The 21,478-nt window shown below is 35.4% G+C and overlaps 1 protein-coding gene across 1 annotated transcript in view; it reads right to left on the bottom strand.

Moving 5' to 3' along the window:
• Nucleotides 1–21,478, bottom strand: part of na (sodium leak channel non-selective protein na) — a 1,005,813-nt gene that overhangs the window by 958,050 nt on the left and 26,285 nt on the right. The window contains exon 4 of the mRNA XM_090411658.1: nt 16,135–16,245. Coding sequence (XP_090267784.1) covers nt 16,135–16,236 — 102 coding nt within the window. The 5' untranslated portion in view covers nt 16,237–16,245. The remainder of the gene's footprint in view (nt 1–16,134; nt 16,246–21,478) is intronic.

Genomic DNA, 21,478 nt, shown 5'->3' with positions numbered 1-21,478 from the left:
GATTTTGGTTTATATTAAACTAAAGTTTTTACTCTATAACACAGTAGTTGTCTCCATAATTTTTCAAAATGTAAATATTTGAGATAGTGTTATTTTAAATTTTTTGTTTCTTGTTTAGTGTTTTGGAACAAAATGGCTGTGAAAGGATGTGATAGTAATAGGTCAATGGTAAATTTATCCCTCTTTTTTTTGAATTGCTGAATACAGGCTTCTCTGCACATATACTAGCTGAGTATATGTGCAGGGAAGAGGAGTCAGTTCAGAATCACATCTCGAGCACAATTAGTGAGATACCTTCAGGATAAGCCTTTTTTGTTATCCAAGTAAATGGAGAACCTATAGAACAACACTGCTTAAGTTGGCATGAAAGAAAAACAAAGTGAATGGCACATTTTTTCCAAAAACAGTGCAGTACTATGAGTCTAAAATGTGTGTGTTAGAGAGAGATGTTCCTGATGTTTTTGTGGAGTTTGAATAAGAGAAGGGAGCAATGTGAGAATGTAGGAAGTGCGATATGCTGATAGACCATGAGACTTGTTTGAACCAGCATTCAAACTGGCACTGTTATAAATAAACAGTGCAAGTGACCATAAGAAAGTGTGTGAGAAGGATTGTGAAAAGCAGAGTGCAAGTAACAGTAAGATGAAAAGCAGGGCTGATGGAATAAGAGCATATGTGACTGACAGTAAAATAGAGAAGGAATGACAGTGAAAAAAATGACATGATTTGAAAGCATGTGTCATTTTTTCATTGATAAAGATGAAAAAATGACACATGCTATTTGTCATTGGTAAAGATGAGTCAAGAGATGAAGTAGATGCAGGGTGAAATGATGTTTGTGGATATGTATGGAAGAGCAAAGAAGACCGAAATAAATGATTTCTGAATGAAAGAAGTAATGAAAAACTCATGAGTGGCAGTGAATAAGGATTCAATTATTACAGGTGTGGTGAATGAGAAGAGGCACAAGGTTTGTTTTCCAGGAGGAATAGAATGAGTAGAGTGATTGATGCATAAGCAAACAAAATAGTATTGGAACTAGGAACAAATGACCTGACTGGGAACATGGAGAATGTAAGACTGGATATCAGGAGATTGTTGAGAAGAATAAAAGACAACGGTATGATAGAAAAGGAAGTCAATGTGTTGTCCAGATATGACAGCGATGAGATGAGGTGGAGAGTAAAGATTATGAATATGTTAGTAGAAATGTGTGAAGAGAAATGAATGAAGTTTATGAATGTGTGAGATGGACTGCATTTGAATGGTTTTTGTTACTAGAAGTTTAATAGAGAAATGTACATTAGACATAATATAATTTTAAAATAATGGCTTCACACATTTAAGAGAAAACTAAATATAATTTATTATTCCTATATATTTTGCTCAATATGTCATGAGTTTTTTTAGGGAGAAGGCAGAAGAACTGGTAACAACATTTAAATTCTGAATACAAGAATGAGTCATATGCATGCATATGATATCACATCTCAGTTGCACAGTAGGAGAAAACACTATTAGAATTCAAAGACATGGAAATAGATGTATAATTAATTAATTAATTTTAAAAATTTATAAACAATTAACAGCAACCACCTCCCAAAACTTAGGGATACAGTCTGTCTGATTAAGATTAGGACTTCAAATGATTAAAAAAAATAAACAACAATATTTGAAACTATTGTAGTGTAGCATCTTGGTATGGTTATAGTGAATGCTATGTTTAGTGTCAATGGCATGAGAAGCGAGGCCTGAACCTTCAGATTCCAAAAGTCTTATAAAAGCTTAATGTTCATTAATTCAATACCATAGTCCCCCACTTATCTGCAGATTTGCTTCCTGCAGTTTATCCCGGTCAGAAAATATTAATTATTATTATTATTACCCAAGACCTCATGGAGTCAAAGACTCATCTAGGAGGTCCTTTTATCAAACACACAGCTCATCATATCGTGCTTTAAACACACTCAAATTCTCTGCATACACCACACTCTCAAGCAAGGCATTCCAAAATCTTTCTAAATAAAACTGATCATTCACAACTCTGCATGAAAAAATCCTGCTTCTCACTCCCCTACTCACACCCTCAATTTTTCATTAAATGAAAAATTCTACCTACCCATTAGTAACTTAGTAGCTGTCTTGGTTATCAGATCGACTGTCGCAGAATCGCAGTCCTTGTGTTCAAGTAACCCTTATATTACTTATCTTATCCCCAAAGCACAAGAGTAGTGGTGCTGGCAATTTGGATATGCCAAAGAGAAGCCATAAAGTGCTTCCTTTTAAGTGAAAAGGTAAAACTTCTCAACTTCATAAAATAATAAATAAATAAATAAAATGTATTCTTAAGATTCCATTCACATTCAGATAACTTTTATTACAGTATATTGCTATAATGTTCTATTTTATTATTAGTTATTGTTGTTAATCTCTTACTGTGCCTAATTTATAAATTAGGCACAGTAAGAGATTTATATAAGAGGGTTTAGTACTATCCATGATTTCAGATATCCAAGGGGGATTCTGGAATGTATCCTCCGTGGATAAGAGAGGGGGGGGGGACTACTGTAGTAGCAGAACAACCAGTCTGTCCACAGGAACTAAGATGACAAGAACAGGGTATTTGATAAACACCAAGCAAAGATACAGATGATAACATATCTTTGAGGTGGTAAGAAAGATAACAACTTCCTGGCTTGTTTGAAGGTGGTATGCAAATTATATTTGAGAAGGATCCTTGCAATTTGTTCAGATGTTCCTTTAAGGTAGAGTATGCTGATCCTTTTAACATCAGACTGCAATCTGGAAAAGGAATGATCATTATCAATTTTCTTCACAAATATACCACTTCAGGAAACTCTACAGATTTTACAAGTAGACTTCCCTGAAGATATTATTATTATTATCCAGGACTCCATGGAGTCAAAAGACTCATCGTGGGAGGACGTCTTTAGGAAATACAAAGTTTATCATACCACTCCTTGAACCCATTGATATCGTCAATTTATTTAAATTTATTTACTATCAGTGCCAGCTATTGAAAATAATAAATAATAATAATAAATTATTTCAGCAGATCAATGATATTGCAATGGGTAGTCCTAAAATCACATCTTAGGCTAAATATTTCTCCTCGACCTTGCATTTGGCTATGTTTCGTAAATGATATTTAGATAGTTACATGAAGAGTATAAAGAACAAGTCAGAAGAGTGATTCAGTCAGTAAGGAAAACAAAAGTAGAGTGTGAGCAGAAATTGGCAAATCAGGAAAAGAAAAACCCTAGAGAGTTTTTTTAGATATGTGGCAAGTAGAAGGAAGAATGATATGGTAAGATGATGTTAATGGATGAAAGTGGTAGAATGGTAACTGCTGTAGAAGACATTGTTAAGATATTCAGTGATAAATTTATAAGGGTGTTTCATCCAGATCAGGGTGGAATCATGAGAAACTTAAGTGTAGAAGACATAAGAGAGGATGACTTAATTGTGAGTGAGCAGGAGGTATTTGAGGAAATAAATAAATTTGATGTCAATAAGGCAATAGGTTTTGATGAGAGTATCGCTACGTGTCTTAAAGCACTGTTCCAGGGAATTGGTAGTACCATTGGCATACTTGTTTAGTAAGAGTCTTACAATAGCAAAAGTCCCAAAGGAGTGGAAAGAAGTTATACACGTGCATATAATATTCTTATATTTTTAGCAGTTATGTTGTTGGTTATTAACAAATCTTGAAATGCAATATAATAATAATATTAAAATATTTAATTAATATTATAGCACCTGTGTTAGCTCAGTTGAAGGGGCATTTACAGTGGCAGCTCGTGGCTTAAAATTGTGGGGGTGCTGCAACTTTCGAAATATACATACACATTGTGAGTACAGTGTATACGTGTTTGGAGAAAATATCAAAATTATGGTAAAAATTTAAAAAAAAATAAACATGAAAAAATATTGTTTATTATTGATAAAATTATACAGTTTGGTATAATTCAAAATATCTTGTTTTCTTTCATGAAAAAATATTGTTCATTATCGATAAAATTATACAATTTAGTATAATTTAAAATTACTTAAAAGTAAAATCCATTATCATAACTCTAATAATGTTCTAAAATAAAAACTATAACAAATGTTATGTCTTTAATTGTAATGTCCAAATATTTAAAGAGATGGAGTAAACACGATGAGCACTACGAATACACTACTACTGGTGCAAACTGCATATAAACAACAGTGGAACTGCAAGACGGACAGTGCCGCATTACACTAATAGCTCACATCTCACTATGACATGCATATGCTTGCGCGCATAGCAATATGACACTGTCGTAAACACAGTGCTGCTAGCATCCTTCACCCTCCTAAGTGCTACAAGATGGATTCTTATTATTTTTTATACAAAATAAGAGAATTGTATAAGATTGTTGATGATAACATTAAATATTACAAGCAAATATAAATAAATTAATTAATATATTTATATATCGAGAAAAATTGGGGGTGCTGCAGTTCCACAGTGCCTATGCACGAGCCACCCCTGCATTTACATCCTCTGTGCTAGACCACCCGAAGATAAGACTTAAGTTCAAGTCTAGGTGCTATCTAGAGGAGCATTTTCTATGCCTTTCTTTGACCAGTTTCCAAGTTATTCAATTTCTGGCAAGGGTAAGAGGGGGGGGGGGTTCTCCCAGAAAAGAAAATCAATTGTAGTACCCACACTATTTCAGACAATAACATATCCTGTTAGTGACCACAAGATGACAACACTTGTTTGCCAGTTCCTTCATCGGTTGCCACTTATATTAGTGATAGTCTTTGGCCAGCTATCTCTGATTGGCTACCAGTGGAGACTGAACTGCCCTGCCAACTCAGTCTTCAAAAGTTAGATACGGTAAAATGGCCTCACCTACTCCCTATAAGGGAATAAAAGGTGTTAGCTGATAGTAAACTGAAATAATATTAATATCTCTCTTTTGACACTTAAATCCTGTAATATGGATCATGTTTTTAACTGTATTATCTAGTTAAAAATGGCATGTTTGGAATGGACAGTAATAAACAGTGAAGGAAGTGAAAATGATGGTGCTAACTGCCATGTGGAGAAATAACAAGTTGATGCATCCATTGGGATCAAACATTTGCAATGAAAGTAATAAGGCGTGAACTTACAGATGGCTCACACTCATCTGTAAGCTTTTTAAAATGGCCATCTACAAAAAAAAGTGAAAAAAAATTCATATGAACATTATCATAAATATTGAGTGCCTCTGTAGTGCAATTGGAAGAATGAAGGCACATTGTTCCCTTCGATTGGAAAAAGGCCTAAGTTTTTTCCTCCCAGACTTAGGTTTTCCATCCCACATGCAGACAAATCAGCCCTTCAGAACATGTGCAATTTGCAGGCGAAAAATACTAGTGATGGTGGTGGTGGGCAGTAGATGGCATTGATGAAGATGATGATGGTAGTAGAGGTTTGGTGTAGTGGTGGAGACGGAGAGCTGTAGAGTGGATGTCATCCCTTGATGAGTCTTCAGAATCTTTGGAGATGTTATGAAATAATAAATAATAATAATAAAAATAATAAATTTGTATTTTCTTGGACTGGCAATAAAGAAGAAAGATCAAGTATGTGTCACTTGTTATGAAACTCTCAAAGTATGAAACTGTTCAACCTAAAACATCATTTAAAGATAAAACATAAAGAGTACCAGAAAAATCCTGTAGAATTTCTGAAATAGATGTACAGATTTTAAAAAAATCCCAAAAAATAATATGTGGTGGTTGTGACGGAAGGTGAAAATATGAAAGCTTTGTAAGCTTTCGTATTTTAATATGAAATGTTAAAAATACTATATATTGTATGGTATTTTTAACAGTGGACTATTGAGCAGCTGAAACAATTCATGGACCATTAGTAAAGCATGCAGTCAAAGTAATAGCAACAGTGATGATCGGAGATAAGGCAAGCAAAGTTATAGATTGTATTCTCCTCTCAAATAGTACTGTTCATGGTAGAATCATGGAAATGGCTTAAAATGTAATATTATTATCTCTCTCTCTCTCTCTCTCCCAAAATGCCTTTTCCTGAGAAAGGTACAGTGGTGTCAGGTTAGGTTAGAAGGGGTACACAGGTATTGAAAGTTTGGAAAACACCGCTGCAGATGAATCTGAGCAGAACAACCCATCTGCCCATAATAAGAAAGGCTGCAAGAACAAGGGATTCTGTAAACTCCAGGATAAGAGAGAAGAGGATGCCTTTCAGAAAGACAAAGAAGGAATGTAGTTCATGAACTGGATGGAAAGAGACTTGTAGATCAATCTGGCAAAAGAAGTCTTGCAGTTTTCTCTGATAATCCTTTAACATATGGAACTAAAATGCTAGGAAATTCTTCTCAGAAGGCCATAATTATTAATTATTTTTGTATTATAACCATTAGAGATTAAAAGTTTATTTTTCACTTGGTTAGAGTATAATAAATTTAGTTTAGTCCTTTATCCAAGTGTGAGCAAACAAAGTTTGCGCCTGAAAGTATCTTCAGGACTAGGGTAAAGTGGTATAACACCAGGGCACTCTTTGCAAAGGTGGAGCAAGATACCAACACTCCTATCTCAGTATCTCCTATAATGCAAAACACATCTCCTTGCGGATATGTCTAATGTTATGCATTAAGGGAAGGGCCACAACCCAGACTAGTTTCGACCTTTATTGAGGTCTCTTCAGTGGGAGCCAGGCCCAAGTGGAGATACCAGGCAGAAGCATTAGCAGGAGTTGCATCAAAAACAGTTTAAAAGATCTGTGGATTGTAAAGATAATCCTGAAATTTTATTCTTGAAATCTGAATTTTTAATGAAAGAAGCAGAATTTTTTGTAAATGTGGAGAGATGATTTGATGAATGTATTGAGAGTTTATAGATCAGGCAGTTTATACAATTCACAATAAGTCTTAACACAACATTTTGTTTATCTAACTTGGGAAAACCATAAAGTCATAATGGTAAAGAATCATTAACTCAACTTTTTGATGGTTTCTTTGCCCAAGGAATGAATTTCATCCAAGAGATTATTAAATTTCTTGATTTATGATTTAGTTGAGGTCTCTGGAAATGCATCTATAAGTGGTATGATCATGAAGTAGAAGACTAAGTTTCCTAAAGTGGTTATTTTTATCATAAACAACCACTGAACAACCTTTGTCAGCTTTAGTAATAACTATATTCTTAATACATTTAAGAGAGAATGATAAAGCCAGAATACCATTTTTTGATAAACTGCTGTGAGGAGGTACTGATTTAAATTGAATATATGCTGCTTGAAAACAAATTTTACTAGCCAAAAAATCTGGGAGGTTATGAAAGCCTTTATCAATACTAAACATAAAGTCCATAACAGGGATGGTTTTTGGAGTCCAGCATAATCTAACCCTTCTGAAAACAATGCGATTTCTTCATTAGATACAGGATGGCCTGAAATATTCATAACAGTTTGTGAGATGTCAGTTCTGGGTGCTAAATGGAATACTCTTCTTATTTAAGAGATTGAAATTTATGAATATCCTCCACATCCTCCAGCAAACTGTTGCAAGTTAAAGCTGCTATCCATTATTAAAAGAGCCTATGCCTAGTTAATGAGTTCCTATTAGAACCAATCAAAATTTTAAAAAGGAGTCAAACAAGATAGTCCTCTTAGTCCATTTCTCTATGCATTGGTTCTTGAACTTTTTTGCAGAAAGTTGGCAATTCATATGTTTGCAAGAGTAATGGTACCCTCGATTATGAAGGAAAATATAGTATCAGCAAATGCTAATGATGTAGTAGGAAGTTTGAGGGATAATGATTCCATATATTGGTATCATGGTATTTTTGAAAGTTGACAAAATTAGTGGATTAACTGCCAATGCTGACAAAACAAAAGTTTTTAGAAAGTGGAAACTCGAAGGCATTCCCTTTGGACTAACCCCTAAGAGAGAGAGAAACCTCTGACTATACTTGGAATTCCCTTCTCCATTTAACCAAATATTACCAGTTCAAGAACTTATATACAAAAACATTGAAACACTAAAAGAGTAGAAACTAGGCCAGTTTCTTTTCCTTCTAAAGCCATAGTATAATACTTAAAACCATAATCTTCCCTGCTCAGCTAGCTGTACATGATAAATATTACATAAGCTGAAGAAAAATAATTATATAGTAAACTTATGCAATTGTTTTAGTCCAACCAATACCAAGAAGTTAAAAAAGGAACTCCTTCAACTATCAAAGAAGAATGGAGGCTTTTAAGCTTCCAGTGTTAAAATTCTGCTATTTAAGCAATACAGCATTCAAAAAAAACCCATAAAATATTGTAGACCAATCACATTAACAATTGCAGACCTTCTATGATACTACCTGGGTTTTCATCTCCTGCTATTCAGAATAAATTATTACAAATCCAAGAGCTGAGATTGTTCCTGAATACTATAGTATTCTGGCATTAACAATGTTTTCATTAATAACAGCAAAACTCAGTATAAGGAAATCTTTAACCACTTCTGCCACAAACGTCCACAGTGAGGTACTAACAATAACACTTTAATAACTTACTGAAGTTCTAATAAAGGATACACTAACAGGAGAGATCTTGCTTGGAGAATTACACATGGTCATGTTCCAGTTAATGCCATGTGTAACTTTTGAACTCCCTGGAGGTGTCATGTAATAATAATAATAATATTGGAGATCCAATCTGTGATATCTATTACAGATAGCTACCCACTTGCCCTGCATATCTGGAACAGATTATGTAATGTGTTGGGCATTTCATTATTTACAAACATATCAGTTTTTTTTTTTTTTTTTTTAATAATACCTGTCAGCAATGGGAAGAGAATTTTGATTTCTATAATTAATGAGTTAAAATATCATTTATTAAAAGTTAGGAAAAAACATGGATTTGAAAACCAGCAATACGACATACGAATGCTCTGCAATATTGTATTATGGAAATTTTTATTGTACATTACGAAAATTATGGATATAACTACCGTGTTAGAGTAAAACTTTATTTTAATATAAACCAAAATATACACTCGACGTTTTGACCTTCACATTAAAGTCATCTTCTGGAGTATACATATATATACAAAGAAACAAGCTGCACTACAATCTACATGACATGCTAAAGTTACTGATGGAACATTAAAACTATTTGCCTGACCTCTGGTGCTAAAAAAAAAAAAAAAACCTCACTACATCAAAGCTAGAGTCCTATTATTATTATTATCTAATAGGTTACAAAGTTAAATTAAGCTGGAGAGTAACATGTTCATACAGAAAATAACAGATAAATAATAAACAGAAAAGAAAATTACTTATATAAGTATACATATAAATTGCAACTGGTACGGATATTGGCCAATAAAAAATGAAAATTGCTTAGAGTCTAAAGTCAGGGTTTGCTGGAAACTAGGTGGATTGAATGTGTGCCATCCAAATTCTTGGAATTTTTAAGCCTCCATGAACAGAAATTTAAAGAAGCCTGTGAAATTTAACCACCTTACTCTTAATAATAATGGGGGCTTAAAAATCCCAAGAATTTGGATGGCGCTCCAGAAGATGAGTTTAATATACACTCAACGTTATTCAAATCCTGCAAGGGGATTTGAATAAACTAGACAGATGGCCAAACAAATGGGGTTATCAGTTCAATGCAGCAAAATGTAAGTCTTGAGGTTTGGGATCCATCGATGGGAGGAAGCGTACTCGATTGGAGGAGGTAGGGGGAGACAAGAGATCTGGGGGTGATGATTGATAGAAAACTGAAATTCAGGGAGCATATTGCAAAGGTGGTGAGGGTAACTCAGAGGATTGCTGCAATACTGAGAAGGACGCTGACCTGCAGAGATAAAACAGTTATCATTCCATTGTATAAGGCCCTGATCAGGCCACACTCTCAGATTTGGTTTCCAGGATTTGAAGGGGATAAACTGACTGTGGAAAGGGTACAGAGGCGGATAACAAAGATGGTTTCAGGAATGTACAATATGAGTTATGAGGATCGACTGAGGGAATGTGGACTGCAGAGTTTGGTGGATAGAAGAAGGAGGAGGTGATATGATCGAGACTTAAACTGTTGAGAGGCAGTTACAGGGTAGACATTGGAGAGTTCTTTCACTTGGTGGAACGGCGGGAAGGAGCGATGACAAGGGGCCATCCCTGGAAGTTACAAAAGGAGGCTGTGCTCAAGAGGGTGAGGAGTGGTTTCTTTGTGTGGAGGGTGGTTGAACCTTGGAATGCATTGCCTGAGAGAGTGGTTGGAGTGGTAGGGTAGACTGTATTTCCTAAAAACGACCTCCCATGATGAGTCTTTTGACTCTATGGAGGCCTAGATAATAATAATAATATGAAGGTCGAAACATCGAGTGTATATTTTGGTTTATATTAAACTAAAGTTTTACTCCACGGTAGTTGTATCCATAATTTTCGTAATGTATTCTGATCACCGTGTAAGCATGAAAGAAAAGAAATTTTATTGTATTTAGATGATTTTTTTTTTTATTTACAAAGAAGCAGTCTAGGAAATATAGGAAATAACAAAAAAGAAATAATAAATAATAAAAGTTAAATACATTTCTTTTAAAATAAAAAAATCTACTTAGTCTTAAAACATTTTAAATTTGTTTTCATTATTTCATGGCCCCCTCAACAAAACCTATGGCCCCTCCAAGGGGGCCGTGACCCACAGTTTGGGAAGCGCTGGTGTAGACGATCCACATTATGCAATATTCATCAGGGTGAGAAAAATTATGAGAGGTTTTTTAAATCATTCCATCTTCTTAGAATGGGAAGAGAATTTTGAATTTTAATTAATGAGTTAAAATATTCTTTCAAAAGAAGGATTTCGGTACTGTGACCACATGTTTATTAAGATAAATAAAGATAAACAAACCCGACAAGGTTTCGTATGTCGTTTGACTTACATCTTCAGGGGTTACAGGTAATTAAAAGTTTAAACACAAAAAATGAAAAATTACTAAAATAGTCCATTAGATGTTGTTATGGCAGTCTAACTGTTCATCAAATTAAAAAATGTGAATGCGGTATCTATACATACGTTAATACATGCTATGTTTGAACAATGCTGGATGTTGTCACATTCACTCTGTCCAAGGTCTGACTTAGGTATATTTTTTATGAATGCTGACCAACCTTGGTGTAGAATTAGGCCCTGATTTTTGTTTCATTGTGTTGGGATTCTAGGCATATTTGCAGCTTCCTTAAATTTTCAATGCCAGTAGAAGTTATGTGGGATGCTAGGCCTGATTTGTGTTCTCTCCTTTTTTGTACATCTTTTTGATGTTCGTTCATATGAATTTCCCCTGATCTTCCCGTCTGGCCTACATAACAGATGCCACAGGAACAATAAATTTTATAGACACCTGGTTTTTTTTAAAGGGTGATGTGGAGGTTTGGGGAGATGTAGAAATCTTGATATTTTTTCTAGTGGTAGAAAAGCTACTTTAATGTTATGCTTGTATAGTAATTTGCCCAATTTGTCTGTAACATTCTTGATGTATGGTAGCGTGATTGCGTACTTGAAATCTTGCTTTTGTGAGATGCTTGTAGGAGATGTGTTGAGGATTTTCTTGAATATCTTAGGTTCAAAACCATTTTTTTTGAGGATCTGTGTTAAATAATGTAATTCTTCATTCTGCTTTTCTTCTGTGCTGGAAATATTGTAAGCTCTATCCCTCAAGGTTTTTATTAAACCTATTTTTTTTTGCATGGGATGGTGGTGGTGTGAGGCAGCATTAAGAAATCTTCCTGCATTTTCTATAAATGGAAAAGGATAATCTGTTTTCTTTTTCATTGATTTCTATTAGGGTATCAAGGAAAGGTAGTTTTTTTATGTTCTTCCTGTTCTAAGGTGAATTTTATGTTGTTGTGCAGATTATTAAGATAATCTTTAAAAGCAGTGAGTTCTTCTGTCATTCCTGGCCATATGATGAAAATATCGTCTACATAACGAAGCCAAATTTTTGGTTTTTTATGATAGTTGTTTAATTCATTATTTTCAAAATTTTCCATATATAGGTCTGCTAAAGCCAGGGAGAGGAGGGGGAGTCCATTGCCAGTCCTTCTTTTTGTTCCCAAAATTTGTCTTGATACATGAAAAATACTTTTTATGCAATGTTTATATAGTTCTACAACGTCCGGTGGGAAAAGATCTTCAAGGAGATTCACTGTTTCATTTCTGGGAACATTTGTAAAAAGGCTGACTACATCCAAACTTGCCAAGATGTCTGAAGGTTCTATGTATATATCCTTTATCTTCACAATGAAATGTACACTGTTCTTAATGAATGATGTTGTTTTTTCTATGTGTGGTAAAATCATGTTGGTGAGGTGTTTTGCCAGATTTGAGGTTGGAGAGTCTCTTCCATCTACTATCGGTCTTAAAGCAGTATCTTTCTTATGTATTTTTGGTACTCCATATATTCTAGGAACTAATGGGTGTTTTGATTGTAGAGTTCTTTTCAGTTCTTCAGTCCAATTGGGTATATATTTAATTAGATCATTGGTTTTATTGTGAGCTCGCCAAGTGGGATCTCTGTCTAAAGTTGTATAAGTATTGGAATCTTCAAGAAGAATTTTCATTTTTTTGTTATAGTCCTCTGAGTTCATGACTACTGTCACATTCCCTTTATTCACCTTAATTATAACGATGTTTTTGTCTGATTTTAGTTCTTTGAGGGCTGTGGATTCCGTGTATGGTAAGTTCCTGGATGGTAATTTGCTTTGTAATAGTAATGCTGTACTTTGTATGTGGATGAGATCTGATGCATCTTCAGGTAGATTTTGAATTCCTTTCTCGATTTGAGCTATGATATCAATTTTCAGGATGTGGAGTGGCATTAAAGTGAAGTTGAAACCTTTCAAAAGTAGATTTTTTTCAGTTCTTGATAGGACTCTTGAATAAAGGTTAATTACTACTTTGGAGTGATCCAGATGTTTTCTTTGTTTTTCTTTTTCTTGAAGAAGTACATTAAATTTTTTAATTAAATTATGTTTATTTTGGTCAGACATCGCTGTAGGGTAAATTGGTATGAATGAACATCAAAAAGACATACAAAAAAGGAGAGAACACAAATCAGGCCTAGCATCCCACACAACTTCCACCGGCCATAATGTACTTTGGCATAAAAAGAACATGTCTTATATTGAAAAAAACTATTTCACAAGAAAATTTAAGGAAGCTGCAAATATGCTTAGAATCCCAATGCAGTACAACAAAAACCAGGGCCTAATACACCAAGGTTGGTCAGCATTCATAAAAAATATACCTAAGTCAGACCTCGGACAGAGTGAACGTGACAACATCCAGCACTGTTTAAACATAGCATGCATTAACATATGTATAGATACTGCATTTGGATTTTTTAATTTGATGAACAGTTAGACTGCCATAACAACATCTAATGGAGTATTTTGAGTAATTTCTCATTTCTTGTGTTTAAACTTTTAATTACCTGTAACCCCTGAAGATGTAAGTTAAACAACATACAAAACTTGTGAGGTTTGTTTATCTTTATTTATCTTAATAAACATGTGGTCACAATACCAAAACCTATCTTTTGAACTGCTAAACCACAGAAACTTACGTGTATAAAATATCATTTATTGAAAGTTAGGAAAAAACATGGATTTGAAAACAAGCAATATGACATACAAATGCTTTACAATATTATGGAAATCTTGATTCTCGTAGACAGGCTTATACATTGGTTATGCATTATTAAAACACTTAAGGAATTGAACAACATAGTTAAGGATATAAATTAAATTAAACTTTAATAAATATTTTCCGATATTTCGGCAACGTCACGTTGCCATCTTCTAAAGGAACTTACAAAAAAAGTTACGTGCACATAGGCACTACAACACAGAAACTGGGAATGAAGAAATGAAGCTATTGTTCTCCTAACAGTCCTGATGGTGCCCTCTAGCGGGCTAAGTAGGTGTTCTTGGCCGTTGGGCTGAAGGTCTGCTGATGTAGGCCTCCCAAATTTGGGGCAGTCGCATACAACCAAATTTGTTGAGGTTTGGAGAATTTCTTAGGGCTGAGGCTGATTCCATAAAGAGTCTTTCAAATTTGTATTTGCTACGGTGTATCACTGTAGCTTTCTTCCACCGTATTCTGTGGTGTGTATCCAGAGCATGGTCCGCAAGCCCAGAATGACTGTATTTGTGAAAACGGATGTAGTCCTTGTGTTCCAAAATTCTGATATTCGCTGTCCTGCCTGTTTGGCCAAAGTAAGACAGTTTACAACTGCAAGGGACCTGGTAAACACCAGGTAGGTCTAGGGGAAGTGGTTGGTCTTTAGTGGAGCGGATGAGGGATGCCAATTTTCTGTAAGGTTTGTAACAGGAGGTCAGGTCATGTTTTTTTAAGATTTTGGTAATCTTTTCCGAGGTGCCTCGGATGTAGGGAATGGTGATGGATTTAGAGTAATCCTTGTTGTGGAGGGGGGGAGAGGGGATCTGTGGTTTGTAGGTTCTAATATTTTTTGGATTTTTTTTGGGGGGGGGAGGGGGTAGCCATTGGCTGAGAAAGTGTTGAGGATGTGATTTAGTTCAGTGTTTAGGGGCAAGTCGTTTGAACAGATTAGTTTAGCCCTGTTGTATAGTGTTTTCACTACTCCATATTGTTGTGTGTGTGGGTAGGAAGATTGTTGGTGAATGTATCTGCCTGCATGGGTGGGTTTTCTGTAAACTGAGAAAACCAAGGTTCCATTACGCTGGCGGGTGACTAGTGTGTCTAGGAAAGGGAAGCTGTTGTTTTCCTCTTTTTTTAGAATGAATTTTATTCTGGGGTGTTGGTTGTTTAAGTGTGTTAAGAAGGAGAGGAGTGCATCAGAGCCATGTGGCCAAATAGCGAACACATCATCAACATAGCGAAGCCATATGGTTGGTTTTTGTGGGGCAGAGTTTAAGGCTTTCTCTTCAAAAGTCTCCATATAAAAGTTGGCCAAGGGTGGGGAGAGTGGAGAACCCATGGCTGTCCCATCTATTTGTTTGTAGAATTTTCCTTGCTTTTAAGTTCCTATAAAAATGGTTTTACTAAATAGCTTGATTTTACTAAATCAAGCTATTTAGTAAAAAAGATGATAGATGAGGTTTTTTTTCTCTCTCTCATACTATCAATCTTTTCTTTCTCCTAATACTATCAGGCTCTCTTACACTCCTATTATAACTACTCTTGGCCTATACCCCCCCCCCACCCATTTACTTTTTTTCACCTCAATAAAGGTTGAATCCAGTCTGGGCAGTAGTCCTTCCCATAATGTCTATCAACATACACTTCCAAAAGGAAGCATGCCTTGCATTATGAGATACTGAGGCAATTTATGTGAAGTCATAGCTTAATTGTGAAGTACTTCACATGCAAACCTTTTTACTTACACTTGGGTAAAAAATTAAATAAGAATATAATTTCTTGTTAAGTTAAAAAAGACATCACGACTATACACTCTTGCTTATGATGATAGGATGAGCACAAGCAAACTGTAGAGTTTAGTGGAAAGAAGACAAAGAGAAGGGGTGGGGAGTACGATTGAGATATTAAAGGTGTTGAGAGGCATTGACCAGATTGACATGGGAAATTTTTCATGTGGTAAAATGAAACGAAGTAGGAAGTAGGAAGAGGGTATAAAGTAAGTTTTTTGGAAAGAGTATGTTAGGAGCATAGAGTGCATTGCCTAAGAGTGTAGATAGTGAATGTATTTAAGGGTAGTCACAATAGAATCTTTGTTATTTAAGGTGACCCCTCCAAAAACAAGTCGTTTAACTCTGATGACTCTGGGGTAGTCTAAAATAATAATAATAATAAACTGTTGGTTGCAGAAGGCTTTCCCTTAAAAATTTTTTACTTCAACACCTCTCATTCAAAATTTCTAGATCAGCTCATGAATCCAGTTAAACAAATCTTAAGGTCACAAGATTAAGAAATTAGGCAATTCTGAACATGACCTCTATATAACAAAGTAGTGTGTGATACAATACATGCATGTTTGTATCAAAAAACACATACCTCATATATTAACATTTAACGATTATTTTAAAAGTGAGATATTGACAGTAATCACACCAAGATAATACCTTGTTTACCCATTCAATATCTGCATTTTCATTAAGACTTTCATCAGGTCCATAATCAGCAAGAATTGGCTCACCTCTCACACTCTGTTTTCGACCAAGCATTGCTGCAGCCTAAAAAATAATTATAAAACTATAAATAAATGAAGCTATTTAAAATATATAGCATTAAGAATCAATAATAAAATTTAAAATTGAATCCATCTATTGTTATTCAAGAACAAGTCTATAAACATATTCTTTATATGTTAATCTCACCAATGAAAAATAAGCTGAAAAGATAGTATATCAGTACAATGAATTGATCAAAGAGTTGCCTGAGAAGTATTTGTGTTTAAGAATTGTTTATAAGAAAGTTTCAGACATTTGCAAGTATTTTAGTCTCTTTTTTTTTAACAGTTCAATAGACTGCATTACATTTAAATAGTACAAGAAGCTGCATGTGGAGAATTGGTTGTGTGTATCTTTTGTTTCCATTGTTGGTTCCATTCTCAACATTTGTGATAACACTGTTTAAAACAATACACGCAAGTTTGTTTCACACCATTTTGAAGGGGATAAATTAACTGTGGAAAGGGTACAAAGGCAGATAACAAAGATGGTTTCAGGACTGTACAATGATAGTTATGAGGATTGGCTGAGGGAATGTGGACTGCAGAGTTTGGTGGATAGAAGAAGGAGAGGTGATATGATTGAGACTTTTAAACTGTTGGGAGGTGGTTACAGGGTTGACACTGGGGAGTTCCTTCACTTGGTTGAACAGCAGAAAGGAGTGATGACAAGAGGCCATCCATTGAAATTACGAAAGGAAACTGTGAGCAAGAGGGTGAGGAGTGGTTTCTTTGCATGGAGGGTGGTTGAACCATTGAATGCATTGCCTGATGGAGTGGTGAGAGTGAGAACGGTCAATGAGTTCAAGGAGTGGTATGATAGACTTTGTGTTTCTTAGGGGGACCTCCTCTCGATAGCCTTTGTGTTTCTTAGGAAGGACCTCCCACGATGAGTCTTTTGACTCCATGGAGGCCTGAATAATAATAAAAACAAACATATCTTCTCCTTCAATGTTACTTAGTGTTCAATATTTATTATTATTATCATCATTATTATCATTATTATGTGGCACCTCCAAGGAGTCCAAGGACTCATCGAGGGAGGGCACTCTGCTCTCCACCATTTAATCCACCAACTGCACAGAACCGCTACCTTTATTGTCAGTGGGAGCCAGACCCATAGGTAGTGATAACGAGGTGGAAGCAATGGAGAAGTCATATTTACCTCATATACATACATACATATATATATATATATATATTTACCTCACATATAGACCTCAATAAAGGTCGAAACCGGTCTGGGTAGTGGCCCTTCCCTTAATGCATAGCATTATACATGTCTGCAAGGAGATATGCTTTACATTATGGGAGATACTAAGACAAGGAGTGATGACAGCTTGGTCCACCTTTACTACGAATTGCCTCAGTCCTGAAGATACTTCAGGCACAAACTTTGCTTACAATTGGATAAAGGATTAAACTAAACTTATTATAGTCTAACCAAGTGGGAAAAAACTTCCATCATCTTTCTCTGAATCCAGAGTAATTTAATAATAAGGTGAGACACCTTTTGGCAACTCATATAGGTAAATATTAATTCTCCATTGCTTCCACCTTGATATCACCACCTCTGGGTCTGGCTTCCACTGATGAGACCTTAATAAAGGTTGAAACCAGTCCAGGTAGTGGCACTTCCCATAATGACAGATACTAAGACAAGGAATCATCCGCACGGTTAGCCTAGTGGCTATGCGCTTCGCAACCATATGCCTGGGGAAGGAGTGTCCTAGGTTCGATTCCCGTCAGTAACGTGAGGAGCTGAAGGATCTTCCTCAGCCATAGCCAAGTTAGCCAGTCTTGGGCGTGGATAGCAGGGTTTTTTCCCCAGTTTATTCTGGGGGTTTTCATCCCGCAAAGCAAGCAAACTGGCCTGAGAACTCAACACTACAGGCCATAGGATACACCGGGGCATAAGGCTGACCACCTTAGCCTGTAAACGGAGTGAGGTCCAATGATCAATGGACCCTCGACACCGCAAGGTAAAAGAGGGTATATGAGAAGATGAGATTATTATAGCCTAACCAAGTGGGGAAAAAACTTCCAACATGCACACACATACATATATATACACACTGGTGTTCAAACCCTAAGAACGAACACTATCAAGTTTATCAAGAAGATTACAACTGCAAATGCAGACAAATCAGCTTCCAGCAATTTGTATAAAACTGAAGATTTCAAGAAGAAAGTGGGTACACATTAAAATTTTCAAATCATGTGCAAAGGGGTTCATGTGATAGCATTCAACAGGATAAAAGGCAAAAGGCTGCATAAGTGAACTGTATTTGAAGGAAGCATTTTTTGTGAAGGAATAAAGTTGCAAACTTGGATGCCTTGTAATGTCTCAAAGGCATCATCTAGACCAGCGCTTCTTAAACTTTTTCCACTCGCAACCCCATTTCACCTGAGAAATTGTTACACGATCCTGGGTATATAGATATATAAAATAGGTATACAAATCAAACATTTACGGATAATAAATCATAAAGAAATTTATTTTAAAACAATTCTTTGGTATACATATAATTTTATCATTTACATAAAGAATTACGAACAATAGCCTCGAATCTGAATTAATTTTTGGTTGTTGTGCATTCAGAAACCTTTTTCTGAATGGTTTTTCATTATAATAGCAAAGTGTAATCGATGCACCATAAACAGGTCAGCTTGCAAGTCTGATCCATTCAAGCATGTGTGCTGATATCTTGACAAACTGCAGCAAGACGTCTATGACCAGTAGCCCTATACGCCTGAAGGCCTGTATTGTGCATCCCTGTATCCACAGCACATCATAAAGCACATTTTCAGGGGTGTTGTGTCCATCAAAACTGGACATGACACCAAAGGGTTAATGTACTCTTTACATATGAGAATTGTTTTAGTCTTTCCATCTGGAATGAAAGTGGTACTGCTTACCATCACGATAATGTTCTTGAAAGGGATAAATATGGTGATGCAGGGGTCATGGTGTGGGGAGGCATTATTCTTAAATGATGCACCAAGTTACAAGTTTTGCTGGAAAAAGCTGTAAGAAAAAGGGCTATGACTGGTGAACGATACTGCAACGAAGTACTTCAATGTCATGTTTGATTGTTCTGTGGTGCTGTAAGAGAACAATTCAATTTTTATTAATAACAATGCCACCTCACATCGTAAGATACTTCTGGAAACTGAGGATATTAATCAAATCGAGTGGCCAGCATAAGGAATATGCCGGCAAAGGTTGGTCGATTGGTAGAGCCTCTGCTACTAATGGCTCAGTTAAGTAAGTTTGAGCGCGGTTAGTAGTTAGAAGGGGACCAATCGTTCGATGCTGTTGGCACACTCTCCCTCGATGAGTCTTTGGACTCCCTGGAGGTGTATAATAATAATAATAATATCATATCAAAACATACTGTTTTGATATGACTCAGGACAATAGCACAATGCAATAGCACAAGTATGTTCGTTTCGTTGCTTTTGGTAAAAAAATTAATTGAATGGAATATAAAACAGTGCATTATCACCAAATTTTGTGCAAAGTTAGGCAAAAGCATAAGTGAAACTTTAAATGGATTAAGAGTTTATGGTGATGATGCCATGACAAAGTCAAGTGTATCTGAGTAGCATAAGAAGTTTAAAGAGAGACAGGAAGATATGTGAGAGATGACAAATAACTGAGCAACCGCAAACCCACAGAGCATGTGAAACTTCGGAAAGATTACGACTTATGACTTCCCAAAACTGAAGAATGCCTTGAAAGGATGCAAGTTTTCTGGTATCTGATGCCATGTGGTGACAGTAATAAAAAACATTCCAGAAGACAAGTTCCAAAAAGTCTGTAATAATGAGAGCATTTCTAATTAAATGCACTGCTGCACAAAGGGATTGCTTCAAAGGTGAGAACAACCACTAACCTACAGGTAAGCAAATATAATTTTTGTATGTGCATACTGGAAATTTAATCGTCACACCTTGTATTATGCTATTAATTGCATGTTAACTATATATGAAGGTGGCAGGAAGAGAAACCCTGCAAATTCCATGAGACCAACTGTCCAAGACTATATTATCAAATTGTGTATGAACACAATATCCAAAAGAGGAATGCCATTAGAGTGATCCCCATAGGTTTATTTTGGAGACATTAATGTCTGACTTGTATATTAATCATACTGGAGAGGTTTAAATGACAATATGCTGTTGTGTGTGGATGATGCAAAGTTAAAGAGAACTAACTTTAGATCAATACTGTGGCATTACAGGAGGATTTGAATAAGTGTAGGATTGGGGGAAGTATATACAATTATTAATTCAGCATTTCAAAATGTATGGATTTGAATTTGGTCAAACATGGGGTGCAGAGTATACATTTGATATGGATATTTTGCAGGAGATGGAAGAAATTAGGGATCTCTGGGTAATACACAGATCTGGACAAGGACCTGATATTAGGGGAGTACCCTGGTAAAATTGTGAAGACATCACAATGGATAATGATAACAATTGGAGGACATTAATATGTAGAGTAAGGAGGTTATCATTCTTCTGTATATGAGTCTTAATCAGCATGCATATGGATTATTGTATAGATTTGGTCAACTAATTTTCAAGGAATGAGGACATATTGGAAAGGGTTCAGACAAAATTGGATAAGGTGTCGTTCTGTCCCTGGAATGATGGATATGAAGAAAGATTGAGGAAATACAACTTGAAAATTTATATCCTCAATGACAGGAGGAGGAGAATATGATTGAGATATATAATTCAGCAAGCAGCTGTCACCAAATTAATATGAAAGAGAATTTTCATAGAATAGGAGAAATGGAGTAATGGAACATAAAGGAATCCACAGAAGCTATATAAAGAGGGTATCAGCAGAAAAGTAAGAAGCAGGTATTTTTGAATGTTTGATCATTATAGTTCAAAGTGCACTAGAATGCTTGGTTTTTTTTCCCTTTTTGACAGTAATGATGATTATATGAATCAAAGTTTCTTGGCTGTAACTGACTACTGAGGCTAAAATGTGAGGTCATATATTTTTGTTAACAATGGTGGTTGGATTAACAGCTTAATTACTGAAATAGTGTAACTTTAGTTACTCCATACTTATGTAATTCTACTAAAAGGGAAAAAATATTATCTTCTCCACTTCTGATGTGGAGAAGAAAATATTTCTAAAATTAATTATCCCACATGAAAATAATTGCCTTTTTTTTATTGAAATTAAAGCATATATCAACTGTTTTGATAGC

The sequence above is a fragment of the Typopeltis vanoorti genome, chromosome 21, assembly GCF_054136105.1.
Source record: "Typopeltis vanoorti isolate ZY-2024b chromosome 21, IOZ_Tvanoo_1.0, whole genome shotgun sequence".
Classification (NCBI taxonomy): domain Eukaryota; kingdom Metazoa; phylum Arthropoda; class Arachnida; order Uropygi; family Thelyphonidae; genus Typopeltis; species Typopeltis vanoorti.
This window is presented reverse-complemented; position numbering and strand designations above follow the sequence as displayed.